A 21,534-nucleotide genomic window follows, 5' to 3' on the forward strand; every position below is an offset into this window, starting at 1 on the left:
GTATTACTTTACTTATAGATCATTAATTTCGTTTTGTGTTGCATTTATTTTCTGCTACTTTTTTTTCTGTTAATTTCATTTCATATTTGGGAGTTAAAAAGGGTCACTCTTAGCACACTTTCTTATTAGCAGAGTATATAACATGAGAACTAGAACTCTAAATCGTATTGAAGTGTCATTGGTAGATAGTTAACTGTAGTTCAGTTCTTGTATTTCCCCTCTCAGCTCTTGGTCACAGAATGCCTCTACAGTAGTCATTCAGTTCTCAGTAAGACTCTTCCTTGAATGGAGAATGATAAATAACTGTAGAAAGCTAGGAGTATTTTGTACCCGTAATTTAATATTACAATGAAAGTTCAATGCATGCCCTTAAAGTTACATTTTATTGAACTTGAGACTTAAGAATGAATGATGGTCAATCTTGTTACAAGTTGCTGATTGTGCATCATGATCACATGAGATTCAGAATTGCCTTGCAAAATAGACACATACAGATGTGAGTGACCCTTTTTATTTCTGATAAGCCTTGATTATATACATAATGGGTGGGTAAGGTTTCATATGAAAGGTCTCACTTTTATTTAATTCAATTTAAACGTTTGGTGTCATCTTATCTATGTGGAAAGACTGTGCGTGCTAGATGTAGTCGTGAGAAGACACTTTGGTGTTTTACGTGTGAATTTATTTTTCTCTTGACTTCTGAAATGAAAACACTCAGTAGAACCCCAATTACCAACATTGTGCAACGAATTCTACCAGGTTAACTTTCAATGCTGGTGGCTAATCCATTGAGTTTGTTTAGGAACAGAAGAGTGTTGAAGTGCCTACACTCACCTAACTAACGTGTTTTGTCCAGAATTTTGTGATGTGATCATTTATGGATGGCTGTTAATATCATCTCACAAAATTCGGGACCTTGACTTAAAATACACATACGCTATTCACATGCATTTTTTTTTTAATATATATATATTTTGTTTACAAAATAAACACAAAATACATGAACACAGGTGATATTATTTACGGAGCCTGTTATTAAAACATAGGTAAACAGGGTTTTACTGTGATTGTATTGCAAGAGATAAAGTAACCAAGTAGATAACTAATTTCATTCAGAAAATGTGTCTTCCCACAAAGAGAAGAAGAAACCCTTTCTTTGATTGGCATTTGCAGTAAGATAGATTATTGACATATAATGGGTATAGAGTGGCAAATGACAGTGAGAGCCTTCATTAACATTCTGGTGCATAGATAGACCACAGTTAAACATTAAAGGGGCATGATTCGGAATGTCACCTCTCTCAGAAATGTTTATTTTGTTTTTATAATTTAAATTATCCGTATTTTGGGAGAAATTGTCCCTGCTTGTACAAGAACGTACTGCGGTTATTCAAAAATTACTTCCTAGTTTCAAAAAATGGTTTGTTCTTTCAAAATTCCTAATATTTATTTTCAAAATTAGAAATATCTTTGTCGACACATTTTCTGAAACGCACATCTTGTTTCAACTAGATCAACAAAGAGTTAAACAAGAGAAAAAGTATAAGAATAAATTTGAGATGATATATATTGTAAAAGGCATGGAGTAAAATGTTAAGTAAGATGCTTTAGTAGACATTGAGGCCTCAATTAATTATTTCACAGAACGTGAATGCTCCATGTCTTTTGTAATCTTTACCTTTTAGAAAGAAATTGTTGTTGTTTATTTCTGTATTTTATTGTAATTTTTGGTACAATAAGATTGAAAGGAAGTGACTTCAGTGCCCCTTTAATGCTAACTGATGTTTCTATCTTGTGCGGCGGATCCAGCCCGGACGGGCCGAGCCATGGGAATCCCCCCGGGCATCCTCCCGGACACCCCCCCGGCCCTGGGCCCAATCCCACAGGGCTGGGGGTCCATGCTAGTATAATTCACCATGGTAATACTACCACTAGCAATGCTGCCTCCCCGCAGGAACCTACTTATGTTAATCTCTAGTCAAACGTGCGCCCACGGCCAGCTGTGAGTGTTTTACATTACCGTTCCATCTGTCTGATGTGTACATGTAATTTTATTTTATCTACTAATCACATGGCCTAACATATGTGTTCAATGAAACTTACGAGCATTCATTGAAGAAATCTTGTTGATGTCGTTCATCAGTGCAGTCATGTCTTACTTTAACATAAATTGAATGAAGTGCAATAATGTTTCTTGAAGCAGTGTTGTAAAATTTGATAATTATATTATTACAACAGTACTGTAAGCTATTTGGTATAATTACCTACTTTGTCAGTTATGGTACTTTTTGTCCCTTATTTATCATTTATACAATATAGGTGGGGATCATGAGAGTTCATTTCATTAGGCCATGTGAAAGAAGTATGTGTTGTGTGTCCTGTTACAGCATGAAAACACTGTGTGAAGTTTCTTTTTAGTAAATTTGCTGTTAATAGGGGCAGAAAATACTAAGTTTCTGTAATTGTTATAAACTAAAATAACATCTTTGGCCCTTCTTGTATTCATAGTGAATTACCATTATTAATGTATTTACATACGATGGTAATTTTAAATCTGAACTATGTTTACCATTCACACCCAATTTTTTAATGGACCAAAGTTGAAACTGCTGCCTGTTAGATTTAAAATTGGATTAACCATGTATTAATTCGAGCTTCACAGTGACAGAAATTTAAGAACTAATTCTTAATCATTTGATATTATGCAATAAAATTTGAGATGCATAAGGTTTAATCAGATACTAGTGTTACAATGCTATGATTTATTATACTCGTAGTAGTCTACTCTAAAATATATATATATATATATATATATATTTTTAGTTTTATTGGTAGAAACAGTTCTAAGACATCTGAAGAAATCTGTAGTCACCAAGACATGTGTTGAAAGGAAAAATTTATAAAAGTGCCCATATTCTTATTGAGGCATGTAGGAGATAGAAAAGTAGAGTTCTCATTTTTTCTTGATCTTGGTATTAGGAGGTTTGTGATTGGCATCATGTGTCAGCCATCTTTTATCCCCTGGGAAGGATCCAGGGTTCAATTTTATAGAGGCTCATAGGACCCTGGAGTTATTTTGGAAGTTATGGGGAGGCGAAAAGTCCCTCCTGAGAATTGAACCTTGACTCTTTCAGTGCATAGTCTGTTGGTCTATTAATAGTGGTAATTTGGCTCCTAATTATATACGTCAGAGTTTTATAAACGACACTGCCTTTTCTTGATCAATGACCTAATTTCAAAATTTAATACAGTAGCACATTTTGTTTAATGAATGGTGGATAAAATAATTTGTAATTGTTGTTTGTTGTTTAGTCAACTGTCCTAAGACAGGTCTGAACCTCACAAGTGATACCAACAAGGCACCACTCATGAGGCAACTAAGCCAGGCGATAATGAGATAGGATGGCTGGTTTCTTTTCCCCTCCATTATATACATCCAGGATTAGTAACACATTACACTAATCACACTTCAGAAATTTGTAATTATGAACAATAAAAACAAGTATCTCTGTACATTACGGAATTTGATGAATCATACCATTTTCCTCCTGACATACTGGTACTCTTGTTGTCCCTTGATGTCATAAAATTGTATCCAGCAAATTGTTTTCATTCATTCATATTTTTCTGTCCAAGGGCAGGTCTTTCACTGCAAACCCAGCATTCTTCAATCTTTCCTATTTTCTGCCTTCCTCTTAGTCTCCGCATATGATCCATATATCTTAATATCGTCTATCATCAGATATGTTCTTCTGCCACGAACTTTTCTTCCGATCACCATTCCTTCCAGTACATCCTTCAGTAGCCAGTTTCTTCTTAGCCTACGGCCCTGCCAATTCCTTTTTCTCTTCCTGATTGGTTTCAGCATCATTCTTTCTTCTTATTCTGTCTGTCCATTTTACACACTCAATTCTTCTCTATATCCACATTTCAAATGCTTCTATTCGTTTCTCTTCACTTCGTCGTGATGTCCATGTTTCTGCCCCATACAATGCCACACTCCACACAAAGCACTTCACTAACAATGCCATATCATCAGCAAATCTTATGCATTTTATTCTTCTTAAAATGTTTATTATAGTTAAATTTGGTAGTCAATTTGAATATTGGCAAGGTTAGACATTACGCCATATTAATTTATATGCTACTGAGCCATAGAGTTATAATTATGACATGAGTGAAGAATGATTGATTTCAAAGTACAGTTTCTGCTGCAGCATTAGGTTCTGTACAATGTCATGCTTTACACCACACCATTTAACACTTTATCACTACACCACACATGTAGGGAAATTCCTAGGGCCAGCCGTTATTATATTGCAAGCATTACATTAATTTAGTCATAGATGTGACCAGCTACTGGTCTGTTCATTATTTGGAAAATGGTGTTCTTTTTTTAAGTTTTCGCCATAAATGTGTACAGAAAAGTACAGAAATGTATTCTGAGTACTAACTGGAGCACTACTGCTCAGATACCCAAATCTCAAATGTCATTTTTGTTGTTGGTTCTTACTCCTTGGAAACTCTTTCGTACATCTGTGATGTCTGTAAATAAAGATATAGCAAACAGAAAGCTATTATTAAGAGAGTAAAGTGAGTGAAATATGACAAAAATAACAGTTTGCTGTTTGTTTACATTTGCGATTTTATTGTTGCACATTAATAAATTGTAACAAAATAATAAAGGAAAGATATTTTTTCTTCTTCTCAGAATCTTCTTATCAAAATTACAATTCATCTTTAATCATTGATAACGTACTATCTTTTTAAGCAGACACAATTTTTTTAAATAATTTCATTCTAGGACTAAGTGGTATCTAATTAAAAAGAAATTCAGTAGTTTCTTTTTCTGTTGTCCTTTTCCTGTTTTCCAAGTCACAAAATCGTATGTAGCGATATTCTTTGAAATCATCTGGTTATGTATACATTTAATTGAAAATAGCTACAGTTAGAGTTAGATACGACTTTTTATCCAACACTGGGCCAGAACTACGTGGAGAGTATATTAACACTCAAATTTCTGAAGCCATTAATGTTATGATTTTCTGAAGCCTACTGCAGCAGTTACTGACATTTGCGTCTATTACATTGTTTTGTTGCAGTTCATGTAAAGCGTAATAAAATAGTCGGGAGTTGAATCACACAGGCATTGAGGCTAATAAATTATTTTAGTTCATCATAGTTAAAAATGAAAAATATATGTTATTAAATTTAAGATATTAATTTAATACAGCTTTGTATTTCTTGCCCCATCCCCATTTTTGTGTTAACTATTATATTTTGTAGTTTTTTCACTTGTTTAGTTTGTCAGTCTCATTTTACACTAATCCACGTTCCTTTTCAGGAGTTTTGGAATGCCTGACTAAACTGTTATTTTTATTTTTGTATCTCACAGATTTGTTTTCCTAATGTGAATGGTATTTTATTTGTCGTGCTTGCTAGTGGTAGTTTTATTTTTTTGTTTAATAGATTAACAGTGTTACTTTAAGTTAATCTTTTGTTGTACGTTTTAGCTCAGTGTTGCACCGAGTTTTATTACATTTTAATATGAGTATTTTTGTAGAGTTTTCAGAGTCTGTTATGCATATGTAGGGTTCAAGAAATTCACCTGTGCATTCTTCTAGGATAAACTAAAATTCACAGTTGATAAGTGGAAATATCATAGGTTCTTTTTATTTCACAATCAAACGGTTATCTTTCTGGTGGTGTGAACTAACGACTTTCATATTTATGTGCATGTATGAGTGATTTGTTTTATACTTGTCTTTCATAAGTTATATGCACTCACTGGCTTTTCTTTCATGCAGTACTTTATCCAGTATGCAAGTAATAATAGTTTCTCGTAAAATGTATTATATACATATGATTTTAGCTATAATGAAACATTGAATAATTGGTAGTCAGTACTCTTATCAATTAATAGCTGGAAAATAATTTTTTACTGAACAGAAAACTTCTCTTTAATTTAAGATTAATTTTGGTAAATGTAACAATATACAACATAATAGAAAGATGTACATTTTAAAATTAGGATAAAGTTCCTTTATCTTCTGTATTAGTGTTTTCAATATTTTATATTAGCAATGTGTTCGCAAAGGCTATCATTTAATATTATTGTAAAATGAGGTTTGATAAACTAACATATGCACTTACACACACCATTTCTGAGAAAACAATCTATAACAGAGCTATTTTGGTCTAGAATGTTTTCCAGCTTAATTTGTCACGATTGCCTTTAGGCTAAAACAGTCCCGCTAAAAATAAAACAGTAGCCTAATATATTTTCTGCTAAACATCAGTTAAACAGAGCATGTTTGAAACTTCGAATACAGCATGTAAATTGCATGTGTGTATAGTCATTGCAGAAAATATTTATATTATATCCAAACAAATTGTCACAGAGTTTCTAAATGTTATGTCACATTTTGAGACATATTGGAACTACGGTTAAAATTTGGTGTATTTAAGGTATAGTCTATATTATGTGTTACAACAAACAGATCATTCTCTAAAGCATTGTTGCAGACTGTCCAATAATAATAATAATAATAATAATAATAATAATAATAATAATAATAATAATAATAATTCCTAAGAATTTCCCACTTATTATCATTTATCCACTCCTTTCTCCCCCTCCCCCCAAAAAATACCATGCAGAAAGAAATACAAAAAAAAAAAGAAAAAAAAAGATAGAAAATCTTTGAATAAAATTTACTTATAAATCTTATAATGAAGGAAATTGTGTCTGATAAATGTATTACATTCACCTCGGAAAGTAAAACATTTGTCATTTTGAAACTCGTGAAAGACAGCTGTTAAGAAAATTAATGCTGAGTGTGATAGCTCATGGTGTATGTGTATACTGTAAATTTGGCTTTGATTTCCAGTCCTAAGGTAGACCGAATTAGTCACTGTATATTATTTTTTTGGGGTACCATCTTTTGGCCTGTTACCATTTTAGAAGATATCTGTCAATAACTTTGTCACTGCATCATGAGAAGTGTCCTGACCAAGGGTAGTGCCCCCATGCCGTGGCACTCCATAAATAAAATGTAATTATTTCTTATTTTCAACTGTACATTCACAGTATTATAAGATCACAAATTTTATAAAAATTCTGATTTTCTATGGAGCAGTTCAGACAGACCATACCAATTTGAACTATTGTGCTGGGTCAGAGATATCAATGCTGTTCGCCTGCTCATGTGCTGTTGTATAGCTGTACATTACCTCTTTGTCAGTCGTGCCAGCTGCAAGTCAGTTCTGTAAGGGCATGCACAGAAGTGTTTCGCAATCCTCTCCATAGGGATTCACGGGGGTGCAAAGGGCAGGGGAAAGGATTTTTCCATGCCATTCAGCTGACAACTCGATTCGAGATGGCAGCACTAAATAAGGAATATTGTTTGTTTCATGCCAGGACTAACAAAATTCAAAAGAGCATAAGCAAAACAGTATTGTATCTGGCTTCATATGCATGTAGGTGTGCTGTGTTGATTAGAAACAATTATGAATAAAATAAATACTTTACTAAAAATTCATTTTTTTCAGTATTATATGAAGATAAACAGAAAATAAAGTATATGGGAAAACCAACGTTGGATTTGAATGTAAATTGGAAATGATGAAAGGTGCAAATAAAGTGCACAGAGGTCAAAAATTAAATCGGGACATACATGTAAAAAGAAGTGCATTTGAAGATGTGACATTAAAAATTCTAGCTTCTGTTTTCTTTCGTGCTTTTTGGTGGTAACTGGCATTGATCTAAGAAAGGCGTAGTGAATTTAGCAAGATCCTAATTTTGGCCAAAAATTCATTGAACTCTTTGCTGAAAATTATAGGAAAATAGAAATCAAGTATAGAACAGTTCGAAGAACTTCAAAGTTTCGAACTTATTATATTACCCAGTGTAATATATTGTTACTAGAGCTATTATTATCATCATCATCATTATTATTATTATTATTATTATTATTATTATTATTATTATTATTATTATTATTTTTATTATTATTAACCATTTCACGATATTATTGTTACTTTTCCTTTCTAACTTGAAAGTTCTGGCACTACTCAGATAAAATGTCTTTAGCTACCACTGGTCCTGACCTTGTTGTCTAAGTCAATAACTAATCCTCCTACCAACTGTTTAAACTGAAGACATGATGAGAGAACTGTTCTTCTTCATCTGGTTGTGGGGTCGAGTATGAGATAGCATCATCTATCTGTCACGGTCCTCCCAGCTATTCTCTTCCACACCTCTTTATTTGATCTTCCCATCTTGTTCAAGATCTTTTAACAGATTTTTTCCTTATTAATTTCAGTTTCAATACCTTGTTTGATAATCTTTGTTAAGAATTTATTATTAATAGTGTAAATTATCTGTTGTATTATCTGTGTGCTAGAGATGATTTAATTCGTAAAATTTACTTCAAATTATTAGTTAAAATTGGTTGGGGTTTCGTAGTAAATTATCAAAGAACTGATACTTTAATGAAATCTTGTTTAGCAATTTTTCATAATAATAATAATAATAATAATAATAATAATAATAATAATAATAATAATAATAATTTCTCAGAAAGAAAGGGAGACATCTACCTGACAGACCAGGTGACTGTTCAGATCCAGATTACAAACATACAAGAGTTTAATTAAATTAGATTCATTAAATTTAGTTAAATTTCAAACCGTGGTGTAAATTTTATTGTGAGTCCGAATCTTGGGAGACCCATGAAAACTTCAATAAACACTTTTTCTATACTGAGGCCTTGATTTGTTCCCAGGAATTTTATTACGCCATTGATTTCAAATATCACGGTGGCCAGCCATTTTGTGCCTCGTGAATAACTGGATTGGCAGACACTCTGTTCAAAGAGATACGTTTTACACATATATTAATCTCTGAGGAGATCGTTTTATGCATGAAAGTTTAACACACAGAACAAGGACAGGTATCTTTGTATAACAAGTAAATTTAGGTACAGTAATAATATACGTCATGGAATATATTGTAATTAATTTTTCAAGAATTGCAAATAATTTTCATTGAATAATAAAAATGAAATTGTAAAATTTTATTTCATGCATGTTTTCTTTTATATATTTTGTTGACTGTGAGTCCACAAAATCCACTGCATGTCTGACTGTGAAACGAGCTACCCTGGGTTGAAATCCTGGTTGAGACAAGTTAACTGTTTGGGTTTTCTTCCAAGGTTTTCCCTCAACCAACTGAAGCAGAATTGCTGGGTAATTTTCGGCACTGGACCTTGGACTCGTTTCGCCATCATTTATTCACATATCATTATCATCATTACCACAGCCCGAGTTAAGTTCACAGTGCAGCATGTTGTATTTGTACAAGAGTGCGACCATTCAGCGACAAATATCATTCACAGAGTAGGAGTGGTAAGCACAATAAGCTTCAGGTTGTGGTGCAAGCCTTTGAGCCCCTCTTCCTTTTAAAAAAAAAAAAAAGAAAGAAAGAAAAGAAATAGTCCAGTTGGGTTGGATATAAGTTCGTAAAATCATTGAAAACTAAATTTAAAAAAAAGTTTCCTTTAACATATGTATATGTGGCAAAAAAATTGCGAGAATGATAGTTTGAAAGGTATCCTATCATGGAAAAAAAAATAGTTATTTGTATATGTAAGTGATTGTTCTTGTTGTTTTGTAACTTTGTGTATTAGAACGCAATTCTTTTCAATTTGTATAGTGAACATATAATTTATATGACAGTTCTCCTTCATTCATTTAACATATTATTTTGGTATACTGCACTTTAATCTTTTCCATTGGTAACTGTGTAATGTTTTTTTTTATAGTCTATCTTCTTCTCAATGCCTGTCAGATGTAATGTTCAGTGATAGAAACACCTTTGTGTCCTGCTATAGAACAGAAAGTCAGTTTATTTCTTTTTCTTTCCCAAATGGCAATGCTGTCAATATTGAACAGTGTTATTGATATTATGTTTAGATATCATTATCTTTAAACGAAAATCTTATATTATCCTCTTCCTTCTGGTCTTCAGCATTAATTTTTTCATTAGATGATTTATATTATTTAATTGGCATTGTTGATTATTGTACAGGCGCAAGAAAAAATGCATACGGTACATGGAGTCTAATGAGAGTATGGATGGGAACCAGTCGGAGGACAACCTAGGAAGCTGTGGGAGTGTGGGCGATGCAAACACACCTCCAGAAGATGATAGAGAGAGTATTAACCACTCGCTGTCAAGCCCTGGAGGACTGAGTGGACTGTCCAGTCTCACCAGTCCTTCGATGATCCTGCCAAGTCCAAGTACAAGTCTGGCGAGTCCGTCAGTGAGCCTGGCCAGTCCGTGCATGAGCTTGCAGAGTCCACTCACGCCGCACGACGCATCGGCTTTTGAGTGTAAAACCCCGATGAACGGACTAGGTGGAAGCATCTTGCCTCCGCATCAACCCCCCTCGACTTCCTCGAACACAGGTAGCGGTGGCGGTGGAGGGGGAGGGGGATTACCCTCTGTGCACCATCATCATCCTCCGCACCATCCTCCTCCTGCCGGCCCACCTTTGCATCGCAACCCCGTGGGCACAAATCCCCACGACATCAACAATCCTCTGAGTGTGAATCAGTTAACGGGACAGTGCATTAAGACAGAAAGTGGTGGCAGTGGCAAGGACTCTTCTTCGAACTCGGCGCGAGCTGTGATAAGTGTCACGTAGCATCTAGCTGAGCGGCCAGATGTCACATCACCGCGGCCGATGGAAGCTGTGACCCAGGACACGGCACATTGTTCCTTGGAAGCATCTGACTTTTAACGTGCATAGTCTCCATTCGAGGAGAGAGAAAGTGAAGTGCACCATCCTTGCGATACTTGTCAAGTGTGAGTGCATGCAAGTGCTAGGTGGTGATGGATTTGAAGACAATCAAGATCACAAGAAAGAAGAAATACTCAGGACGAAGTGTCAAATATTAACACAATATGTAACAAATTTAAAAGAAAAACTGCATTTTTTGCAAACTTTTTTTCATACGTATGTGTGATTTTTTGTTTTGGCCAAATATGTGTCACAATTCCTCTTTTTTATTTTTTTCAAAGAAAGAAAGAAAAATAATGTTCCTTTGTGCCAGAAACTGCTTGTTTTCAAACCAGTTTTATTTCTCTTGTTTGTGCATATGTTGTTTTAATTTTTACAAGTCTACGTTATGCTGCCAGTTATGTGCTAAGTTTCTTGATTTGTTTGTAATGAGTGATTACATGTTTTAATCTCTTGTATGAGTCTAGCGTTGAATGTTTCGTAGCGCATACGAATTGGGACTTGTACTTTGGAATCTCAGTGGCTGATGACAATTCCTTATCATCACATACATATTATAGAAAATTCTGCAAAACAGGTTTAAAGACTTCAGCAGTCCCATTAAAGTTTTACCAACCAAAGTTCATAATTTTTTGTCATTGTTGTCAATATTTCATTTTCTTGTCCCTACGTGATGTAAATGTATAGTTTTCTGTTGAATTTTTAAAATTTACGTATGAAGTTGAGAAGGCATATTGGATATATGAATATTGTACAGTATGTATATGAGTGGAACAATACTTCGAGGTCAGCTTTTCGAGATTGTGTCTCCAAATGGTGGCCACATGAGAGAGATGAGTGGGGCGAAATCTTGCCACATATTCTTATAGTCCCAATTTTCTAATGAGAGTTGAAAACTGAAGAATCGAATTTGAGAACAGGGGCTATCCTACGCTATCAAGTCTAAAATAAATTACAGTTTTAAATAATCATTATTTGTTAGGTACCAGTACCATAATTAATTTTTTCCATTTTATCATTGAATACCATGGCTTTTGCTTTTAACATACCGGTATATATTCTCATATGTTAGCAGCAGAATTACCGGTGGATTCATTACATTTTAGTATTCTATATATCGCACAAATTAAAGTTTTAACCTTCTCATGTACAGTTGTACCAAGAAAATATTGTGATGTAACATGGAATTATATAGATGAGAAATTATATGATATGCAATATTTGATTGCTTTCAAATTTTACGCATTTGTGCTTCATTAATTCGAGGAAAATAGAATTACAATGTATATTCGCAATTTTTTCTTATTATATGTATATAACATTAACGTTTTATATACACAAAAGGGATGATACCATTACAAATTTTATTTAACATATATAATTCAGTTTACTTCATGTCACTGGTAATTGTAATTGCACTTTCGAAAAATTAAACTCCATATAGGCTACATTATCTTCCAAAAGATAATATATGCAAACTTAAACAAAGGCTCTGTTAGTCGATGAGTATAAAAATGTTAATGGAGTTGCGCTTCAATATGTCCCTGTGTCACTCCCTGTTCTCAACTTTTTAATTCTTCGTATATTCAAAAGAAATAAATTTTAATATAATCTGGGGCATAGTTATGTTACGAATAATATTACAGGAAACGCAGAGACATCTCCCATTAGATTTTATTTCTCGATTGAAATGAATGAATCAGCAGTAATTCATTATTATAAATATCTAAAAGTCTGACTGATTAAGCTGTATAAATGTGATATTCTTGAGTTGGTGGAAGCTTTTGTCAGACATGCCCACCCACCTTCTTTGTGCAATTTTTGTTTCTCTTCTTTGTTAAAATAGATCAATTTGTGTTCCCCAAAACAAAACCTGTGTGAAAATACATGGCAAGATTATCATTTTATAATTTGTATTGATATTGTTATTTCTTTATTAAATGTGTGCTGAAATATAAATTTGTTAGATTTTGCCAAATTGGTTTTCACTTTACACTTCTAAAGAATCAAGAAAAATATTTGTATATTGACACTCTAGAATAACACAAATGACATCTTCGAACATGACATTTTCTGTGACAGAAAATGTCTAGACATAATTGTGTAACATTGTTGTACCAAAAGCTGGAAAACAGTGAAATATCAAAAATAATTTTTGTCAAAAATTATATAACAGATGGAAAAAAGGTTACATTGTTTGCGTTTTTACGATAGTTTTACCGTATTATGATGGAATTTAATGGTAAATTGACAATCTGAATATTTGTAATATAATAGCTTCACATTGTCAAGCTAGTTAACCTGCGTTATTGACTTGTTAAATATAAATATGTTGGCATATAAGGAACATGCCTTACTTCCATTTCTTTATTCATACTATTGTTCATTTTAGTGTGTAGTGACTTATTGACCAAATACAGTGACCTGTAATTTGGCTACCCTTGTAAATTTGTCATGTGCCATAATATTGTGTCCAAGTGGATGATCTCCTTTAACTGAACTTATTTCCCAACATTAATCTAGCCCATTATCGTGTATAGTAATCACTGCATTGGTTTTTGTACATATTGTATTGCCTTCTGTTGAAAATTATGGGAAATTATTGTGTGTGACTTATCATAAATCCACAAGTACCACTGTTTGATGGTTAATTGTTGCATCTGCCATTGGTCACACAATCCATGGGCAGCATCACAGTGGCAGTAAGACTTCGTTTATTTTATTGTTTAATGATATTGAAGGGAGAAATGGTAGAATTATGGCAGGGGGAGAATTTATTTCTACACTAAGAGTTCTAATTTAGCTCACCAGGACTTGAACGTGAGTCTATTGCATGGAAATATGCTGTAGCCACTTGAAACTGTTGTCTTTAGGAAGGAAAAGAACAAGGTATTTAAACATTTAGGACGGTAGGTACTTGTTAAAAGTTCTTAATTTTCATATAAATTTGATCTTTTTTTTTTTTTTAATTACTGTGAGAAACAAATAGAAAAATTGAGACTATTTCTGAATAGGGAACATTGTGAAAAACACAAACAGGTGGTAATCACAGACAGATTTCATTGTTATTTTAATCTGGAATATGAGAGAACCAATAAGATTCTGGTAGTGTCATGTAATCATTTTAATTTTCATATATACATGTATAATAAACGATTAAATATAATTTCAGAATTGACATATTATATGTATGGCATAGTATGTTTTTAGTCTATGTATTTCACACATTTGATCAGAAAATGGTAATCTTGCCATGGGCAGAATATAATGCAAGTAAAACAAGTGTTTACTGATATGTACATTGAATATTTACACCATCCTTTGAAAATAAAATGTAACATATTAGGCATAAATGACATAACTGGGTGACCCATAAGTTGTGAAGCTCTTATTAAAAAAGAAAGAGATATTCATATTTAAATTATTTTAATACGTAAAATTGGACTTGGATGAGGAAAGATGCTCTAATTTTTTTAAGTCTGCCCTTAAAATTCTGAAAATTTGTCCTTTTCCAAAAACAGTGTTGGAAATGTGTTCATTATCAAATACTAAACATTAATATAGGACTTATAAATGGAAGAGTGTACTGTTTTGTAGCTGGGGTAGGGGATGTCACAAATCTACTGACTGCATTCTTAAAAAGTGCCAAATAAGGGTCTGAAATGGATCCAAATTTTATCTTCCATAGTATACATTATTTTCTTCGTTAAATGTTACAGTATATGATTACATTACATTAAGGGCTGTAGTCATGAAAAATTTAATATAAGATGATTTTGCTGTATGTTTATAAATGATGTGAGGAGAGAAATATATATTCATGATCAATTTTTGTGCCAGATGCACCTATTTAGGGCTATACTTCGATTCTTATAAAAAGCCTTATTGCTATATACAAGTATAAACATTATAAGGAACTTCACTGAGCCAGTGCTAATTCTTAAATAATCTCACCGCTTCCCAAGTTGACAGCAGTTGAGTCGAGTTGTGTTTTTAATTCAAGCAATAAGAATTTTAATATAATTTTCAACACGTATACTGTATTGTAAAGCCAGAAAGATTTCTGAAGTGCTCTTCTAAAAAAAATGGTTTTATGTTGGATTCGTATTATATTGTGATTTTATATTAATGACAAAGTTTGTTTCTCTTCGTCAGTGGTTATATTTCTTTGAGGGTGTGAGCATGCTTGTGTGCAGTTACGTAAAAATGTTGCACATTATTTCCACATACCGTAAACTGGGGTTACTTTGAACACAGAGGAAACTTTGAACATTTTTTCAGAAAATAATATTTAGGTTTCTACATGCTGCTCTTGTTACAGATGAAGGTAAATTTGGTATGAGAATGATTTTATAATAATTTGCCTTCATCTATAACAAGTGCAGCATGTAGAAACCTAAATATGATTTTCTGAAAAAATGTTCAAAGTATCCTCTGCGTTCAAAGTAACCCCAGTTTATGGTACCCTTTATTTCATAAATTTCCCCATGAAATTGATACACGTAAGGCTCCTCTAGTCGTGTAAGGTCATCTGATGCTTTGGCTCAATTGATACTGTTTACAGCTACACATCTAGAGAACTTGGGTTCGATTCCCATTAGGGAAGGTGATTTTTATATTCTTTTAAATTCTGGATGAGTGGCCCTTGTCTTCTGGTGTTACGTCTGCTGTGTGTTATCACAACTAGTTCCCAAGCCATGCTGATCATATGAGAATAGGCCGAGATGATGAAAACATTTAGAACGAAATTTACTTAAATTTAGTCTATAAAATTTGAATAAGCAGTCAAAATATATACAGTCAACTTCGGTTATAGTGGACCTCTGTGGACCAGCGTATTTCGTTCACTATATCCGAGGTTCACTAGAACCGAAGTGTCTGTTTCTATACTACTGACGTTGCTATACATACAGTATTAATGCCCGTTTGAGTTCAGACCACGTTCGATATCAGTACTAATGTTCTCTTTATCTTCCAACTTAAACACTTTACGCTTCGACATCCAGATGTTCACAGTTCGAAACTTGAATCTAATCTGGCCATGTAGGTAGTAGGCACTGATCGATTTCGCTCCTCTAGAGGTATGCTACTATATACTCGGCCTTGGAATTTCCCCGGGTTCACTTTTGCAAAGATGCGGGAGGAAGGGTTATGGACCATTATACTGTAATCCTTCTTGTATTTACCCTTTGGTCATCACTCTACTCCCTTTTACAAAAGAAAACGCTTCCTCTTCGTATTCTCCTAGTAACCTCTTTTAAAGGAATCAGAATTAATCCTTCTTTTATCCCTCACTGCGTACACTATTCTCTTTAACATTTTTCAAGCTGGCCAGGAAGCTGAACAAATCCTTTGTCTTTCAATTCACTTAAGGAGTAAAAGGTTTGAGATTTTGTTCTGAAGATATTCTTGGAAGTTCATAGGACAAAGGGTTTCCTAAATTACCATTTTGGCCATTTTAAAATTACATTTCCTTGGGAAAGTTCTACTTTTAGGTTCACTATAACCGAAGTGAGGGTTCACTATAAACGGAAATATTAATGTACTTTTTAATGTATGTAGGTCGGGACCAACGATTTAGGTTCACTATGGCCGAATGTTCACTATAACCGCGTTCACTATATCCAGAGTTGACTGTAATTGAAAATTATAATTTGTCACACGAAAGTGAAGTTTTACCTAATAGAAAATATGTTTTATTTCTGAACAAATATTTGTTACATGGGTCTGAAATAAAAAGAGTTTGACTTTTGTGTTTTAAGATACTTGTTTTATTATATAAAATTTATGATTAAAAATTGCATTAACGAAATTTTTCAGAGCTCTCTAAATACACAAAAAATAGGGAATATAATGTAGTATAGATGAGTCACAATTTTTCCTTTAAAATGGCAGTGTTAAAGTCCACTTCACGTTCCACTATATATGCATTGCCACGTTTTAACAGTAATAGAGCCTATATACTTTTCTAATAAAATCACTATAAATATTAAATGTTCATATGCTACTATTCGGTAAGTACTGTACTTCACAAAAGTTTTTATGCGCATGCATCAAGGTCCTTAAAATAGTATTTTTAGAAACACTCTCTTTTCGTAACAGTACCAAACATAGGCGTGGGTTCCAAATATTTCTTAGCTTATTGAAATGTTACTGGTACCGGTATTCATGTCTAAAGTATTAAGTATTTCGTAAGACACTAGCAGGGTCTACATAAATAACGGAATTTGTTCAGTCAAGTAATCTCACAAATATATTGTTCTGTAAACATAAAAAAAAAAAAACAGACCAAGCCATAGTTTTTAATCCCAAGATTTGTCGTAATACAGAGCATGAGAACACCTTAATAGTTCACTGGAACAACATGAATATTCGGGCTTGAACATTATCTCAGGGATTCCTGGGAGTTCCTCGAGAAAAACTATCCCAACACCCTGTCTGCAACAAATATCACTTGGAATCTCAAGTATTTAAAGTAATGGGCTATCTGACCTTTCAGGAACTAACAGTGAGTTTTTATTAATCTGGTAGTATACAAACATTATCTGATTGTAAACACTTCTGATAATTCATGAAGTAATGAGTTGAGCCTATCATATGCTGCATAGTTCAGATTGCTTGATTGTGATAATCACTATCTCACTCATTCCTAAGATAACAAATATTGGCTAACAAGTAACACGTTCACCATGAATTAAGAGTTCTGGAGGCTTCAGTAAATATGAAAACTTGTCTTGTATGTTGCAGTTTTTCTTTTAGTAAATGATCTTAATAGTTATGAAAAGTAAGCACCAAATTTTAGATAATAATCATGTAATAAATGATTACAATTCTGGATATTAACAAGATTCTGGAAAACTGGCATTGTATTTCGTCCTCTCCTCCATCTGATCAGATTTCCATCCTAAAGAGTTCTTTGTTCTTAATCTGAGTGAATATAGTAACTATGGAGCAGTTAACTTATTGGTCACCCTGTACTAATGTTGCACGCCAGATCATACTTGTGTCTGGATATGTAACATATTGTCTTCTGGACTTGTGATATAAGTGAAAAAGCAAACTTACATTTTCGATCCCAACTCAGGATCTTTGAATTTTAAGTCTATTCTGTATTAGAAAGCATTTTATCAACAAATACAGAGAGTACCTTTGCCAGAATGAATACAGAAACATAGCAAGAGTTAAATCAACTGTCTCATTCACAGGGAAATAAATTCAGATTTGTTATTTGTAGTCGAGCTTAGTTAGGTCTTTTGATAGAGTAAATAGGTACAGAATGGAAGGATGCGGGTTCAATCTCAGGTGGTGGCAAAGGAGTTTTTTTTTTCTTTGTCATAACTTCAATATGGTCTAGGAGAAGATGGCTGAGGCCTTCTTCTCATGCTGATGTTACAGAAGTATGCAAAACAACTTCCTTGTACCATTATATATATTTTAAAGTTATACCTACACATGGAACCCTCTGAATACAGTGCCTATTATTTTTAGCGTTTTTAGGAAATTAAATTGATTAAATATCTTAACTCCAAAGCTTTTATTAATTTGGATTACCATATGTAACTTAGGAATAAATGTCTTCAGTTCATTCTTTCATAGTTTTGTTTTTTTTAATTAGTAGTAAGTAAATGTCTATGAAAATATTTTGAAAGTGGAGAAGTTCAGTGATGTCCTCCACATTAACGTGTAAAACTGTGTGGTAATTCCCCATAAAACGATAAATTAAAGTGTTCTAGGACCTGTGAATGAGGTACTTTATAATTACTCATATGATACTTGTAATGTTTCTGTATTTCATCTTGTGTATGAAGACATGTACACAAAAACTGCATTGAGCAGTTTATAGTAAGCAGGAATTTCATGCCTTAAGTGACAGTTTTGAATACAACTATTTGACTTTGTTAAATTAATTAATTTAGAACTAATTGTGTTTATTTGATGATAAAAACGACTTAATGATAAGAATATTGCGAGAAAACTGGATGTACTGTCAGTGAAAATTCATGAGTCATTAATAATTATTAAATATCAGTTGGTTTATTGAATCATATTTTTAAGTTTCTGTCAGCTTGTTCATGCCATTCCACAATCTTTAGTTCAGTTCCGAAATAGTTAAACTTAATACAAAGTTGAGAAAATTTGGAGGAAGAATTGCAGTAGAAAAGTCCATATGTCAGAAATATTAACAGATTCAGCATAAATAACAATTTAAAACAAATACTACATTTAGCACAAGTATACTTACTATGGATTTGGACTATTCTGTGCCATCAGAGGATTATCATTCAATATTAATGTGGTAATGATAACTTTCTTCCTTGTGACCAGTGATATTTTTAAGACTATTATTGTGAACAGAAATCTTAATACTGAATTACTTCTATTTACATACATAGAGTTCCTGTGAATACTGGTCCCACTCCAACCTCTACCTAATCTGTTGTCAGGTGGCAAGTAGTCCTATGCCAGCATTCAGATAGATCCGTGCACACTTCCCTACACACGCCAGTCCCACTCCACCCCTTACCCCTTAGCTTCCTCAGGCCAGGCGCTTCACACTACCATCATTAAGCTGATAGAACATTACTACCTGAGACCGGTCTTCATAGGAACTCTCTGTATTACTTGACCAAAGCGAATGGAGCTGCTGGCATAACGTGAACTATTGCAATGCGATATTACGAACATAGGAGCAGTAGCACCAGAGCTCCAGGCTGCAGGACTCCACTGGCCTTGGTCGAGTAATACATATATAAACACATAATAAACAGTAGAAGGTTTTTTAAAATTTATTACGGTAATTATGTTTTAAAAATAATATTGTTATTATCTATAGTATTGTTTTGTTCATTTTTATTATAGTAACTCTTTGCAAATATATAGAAATCTTTGTAAAACAGACTAATATTGTTTCTTAATATTGAATATAAAGAATGAAGTGCGAAAAATGTTCACTTTTCCCTTTCAGGATAATGATCAGGGCCCGGAAGTTCATTCATTTGCATACTTTTGTGCTATGACTCATTTTACTGGGGTTTTATTAGTGATGGCACTAATAGAATTAATTTAATTTTCAACTTAAAGCATTTTTATTCCTTTAAAACTTATCATTATTATATTGCGTGTATTTGGAATATAACTGTCAGTACGTTTTCTGTAAGTGTGCACGTCCTCTGAAAAGATATTTGTAATCAGGCCTCGGCTCATTATTCTTTTCATCTGGCTTTATATGTGTTGAAACAATTAAATTAAAAAATAAGTGAGCTTCCCCTCTCCCATGAATCTTGTATAGCGAAGTTCAACATAGGATTCCCATATCATTTCAAACTTTGTTAGCTTCGTTAATGTTAAGAACAATTAATCTCTGTCAACAGAATACAGAATTTTGTGTTATAATATACGTTTTACATAAGCATTCTCAACTGTGAATTACAAATGAAATGTTATTTTATGCAAAATGAAGTAAGCCTATACCTACTGTTATAATGACAGAATTTGTTTGTAGAACACAGATAATCAAGATTTAAACTTACAGTTATAGGTACCATATGATATTTTCAAAATTTGGTTAAAAGTGTCTCCATAAAGTAGTACATCAAGTTTTCTAACATACAGTTACCTCAGAACATGACATTTTAGGAAACTGTGCTTGCAAATATTCTTTTTTGTGTGAAAGTATGTGTTCCACATTGAATACTGTAAGATCTATAAGAATTTGTAGCTTAAGTAGAAGGTTACCTGCTTGTCTTTCATAGATTATGTATAAATATTCGATACCTTATTATTAGATTGCCTCAGCACTGTATAATGTATCAGTCCGATGTGGCTTTTAAGAAAGGTCCTGAGTTGGGTTGTAAACACCATTTTGATAAGGTGTATGTAATGTACAGTGTTGTTTTATATAAGGAAGTTTTGTTTTGTTTTTTAAAAAAATGTCAAAATATTGTGTACGTAGACACTATTATATATAAAAGAGGTCTATAATTACAGAGATATAGAACAGCTCTTCAACCTCGTAAGAATGCAGCAGAGTGAAACATAAAGCTAATCAAGGAACCAACAGATATTTTACTTTCAGATAAAATTTTCTTTCCCACCTTCCTTTTAGAAATATTGCTATTATTTCGTATTCACTGTAGATAATATTTTGACTTGAGACTCCCTTCCTTTCATCTCCTCATGTATACTAAATGTTCCATAAACAGCATTGAAAATGCGTGGATGTTAAAAAAACAGCTGCAGTTACATTAGTGTATTTCTAATGTAACTTCATTATCTAGAACTAGCTCGATAATGTCTTGTATAGTAGTCAAACTTCGGTTTCCAATCTTTGTTGTAAGTAAAGGAGCGCCCATTTACAAAAAAAGAGATGGATTGTGTTGATGTTTTGCAATCACCGACAATGCTATTAATTGAAAGTGCTTCTTGTCAGTTGTCTTATAGATGATATAAAACACACGGTGCTAACGTATTTATTCATTTTAATACAGAGATTGAAAAAGAAGGAAAGATGCATGATTGAGGTGTCCATTCCCAAGGTTATCAGTTATATAGAAATGGGCCATTTTGAAATGAATATCTACCTGACATATTTACCCTCGAAACTTTATTAAAATAAAAAAGAACTATCATCTTTAGTGAAATTTTCGAATATATATAGAATGAAAATTATTCGTACAGTGCCCCTGTAATAAAAGAATAAAGCCAATATAATTACTATCAATAAGGAGCA

At 33.1% G+C, this 21,534-nt stretch overlaps 1 protein-coding gene across 1 annotated transcript in view; it reads left to right on the top strand.

Moving 5' to 3' along the window:
* The window catches only part of LOC138709972 (uncharacterized), a 162,372-nt gene extending 141,202 nt beyond the window's left edge, over nt 1-21,170 (top strand). Inside the window, exons 12-14 of the mRNA XM_069840654.1 lie at nt 1,810-1,977; nt 7,140-7,259; nt 10,091-21,170. Of these exons, the coding sequence (XP_069696755.1) occupies nt 1,810-1,977; nt 7,140-7,259; nt 10,091-10,709 (907 nt within the window). The 3' untranslated portion in view covers nt 10,710-21,170. The remainder of the gene's footprint in view (nt 1-1,809; nt 1,978-7,139; nt 7,260-10,090) is intronic.
* Nucleotides 21,171-21,534: the final 364 nt, after the last annotated feature.

Source organism: Periplaneta americana, chromosome 12 (assembly GCF_040183065.1).
Source record: "Periplaneta americana isolate PAMFEO1 chromosome 12, P.americana_PAMFEO1_priV1, whole genome shotgun sequence".
In the NCBI taxonomy this organism is placed as follows: Eukaryota; Metazoa; Arthropoda; class Insecta; order Blattodea; family Blattidae; genus Periplaneta; species Periplaneta americana.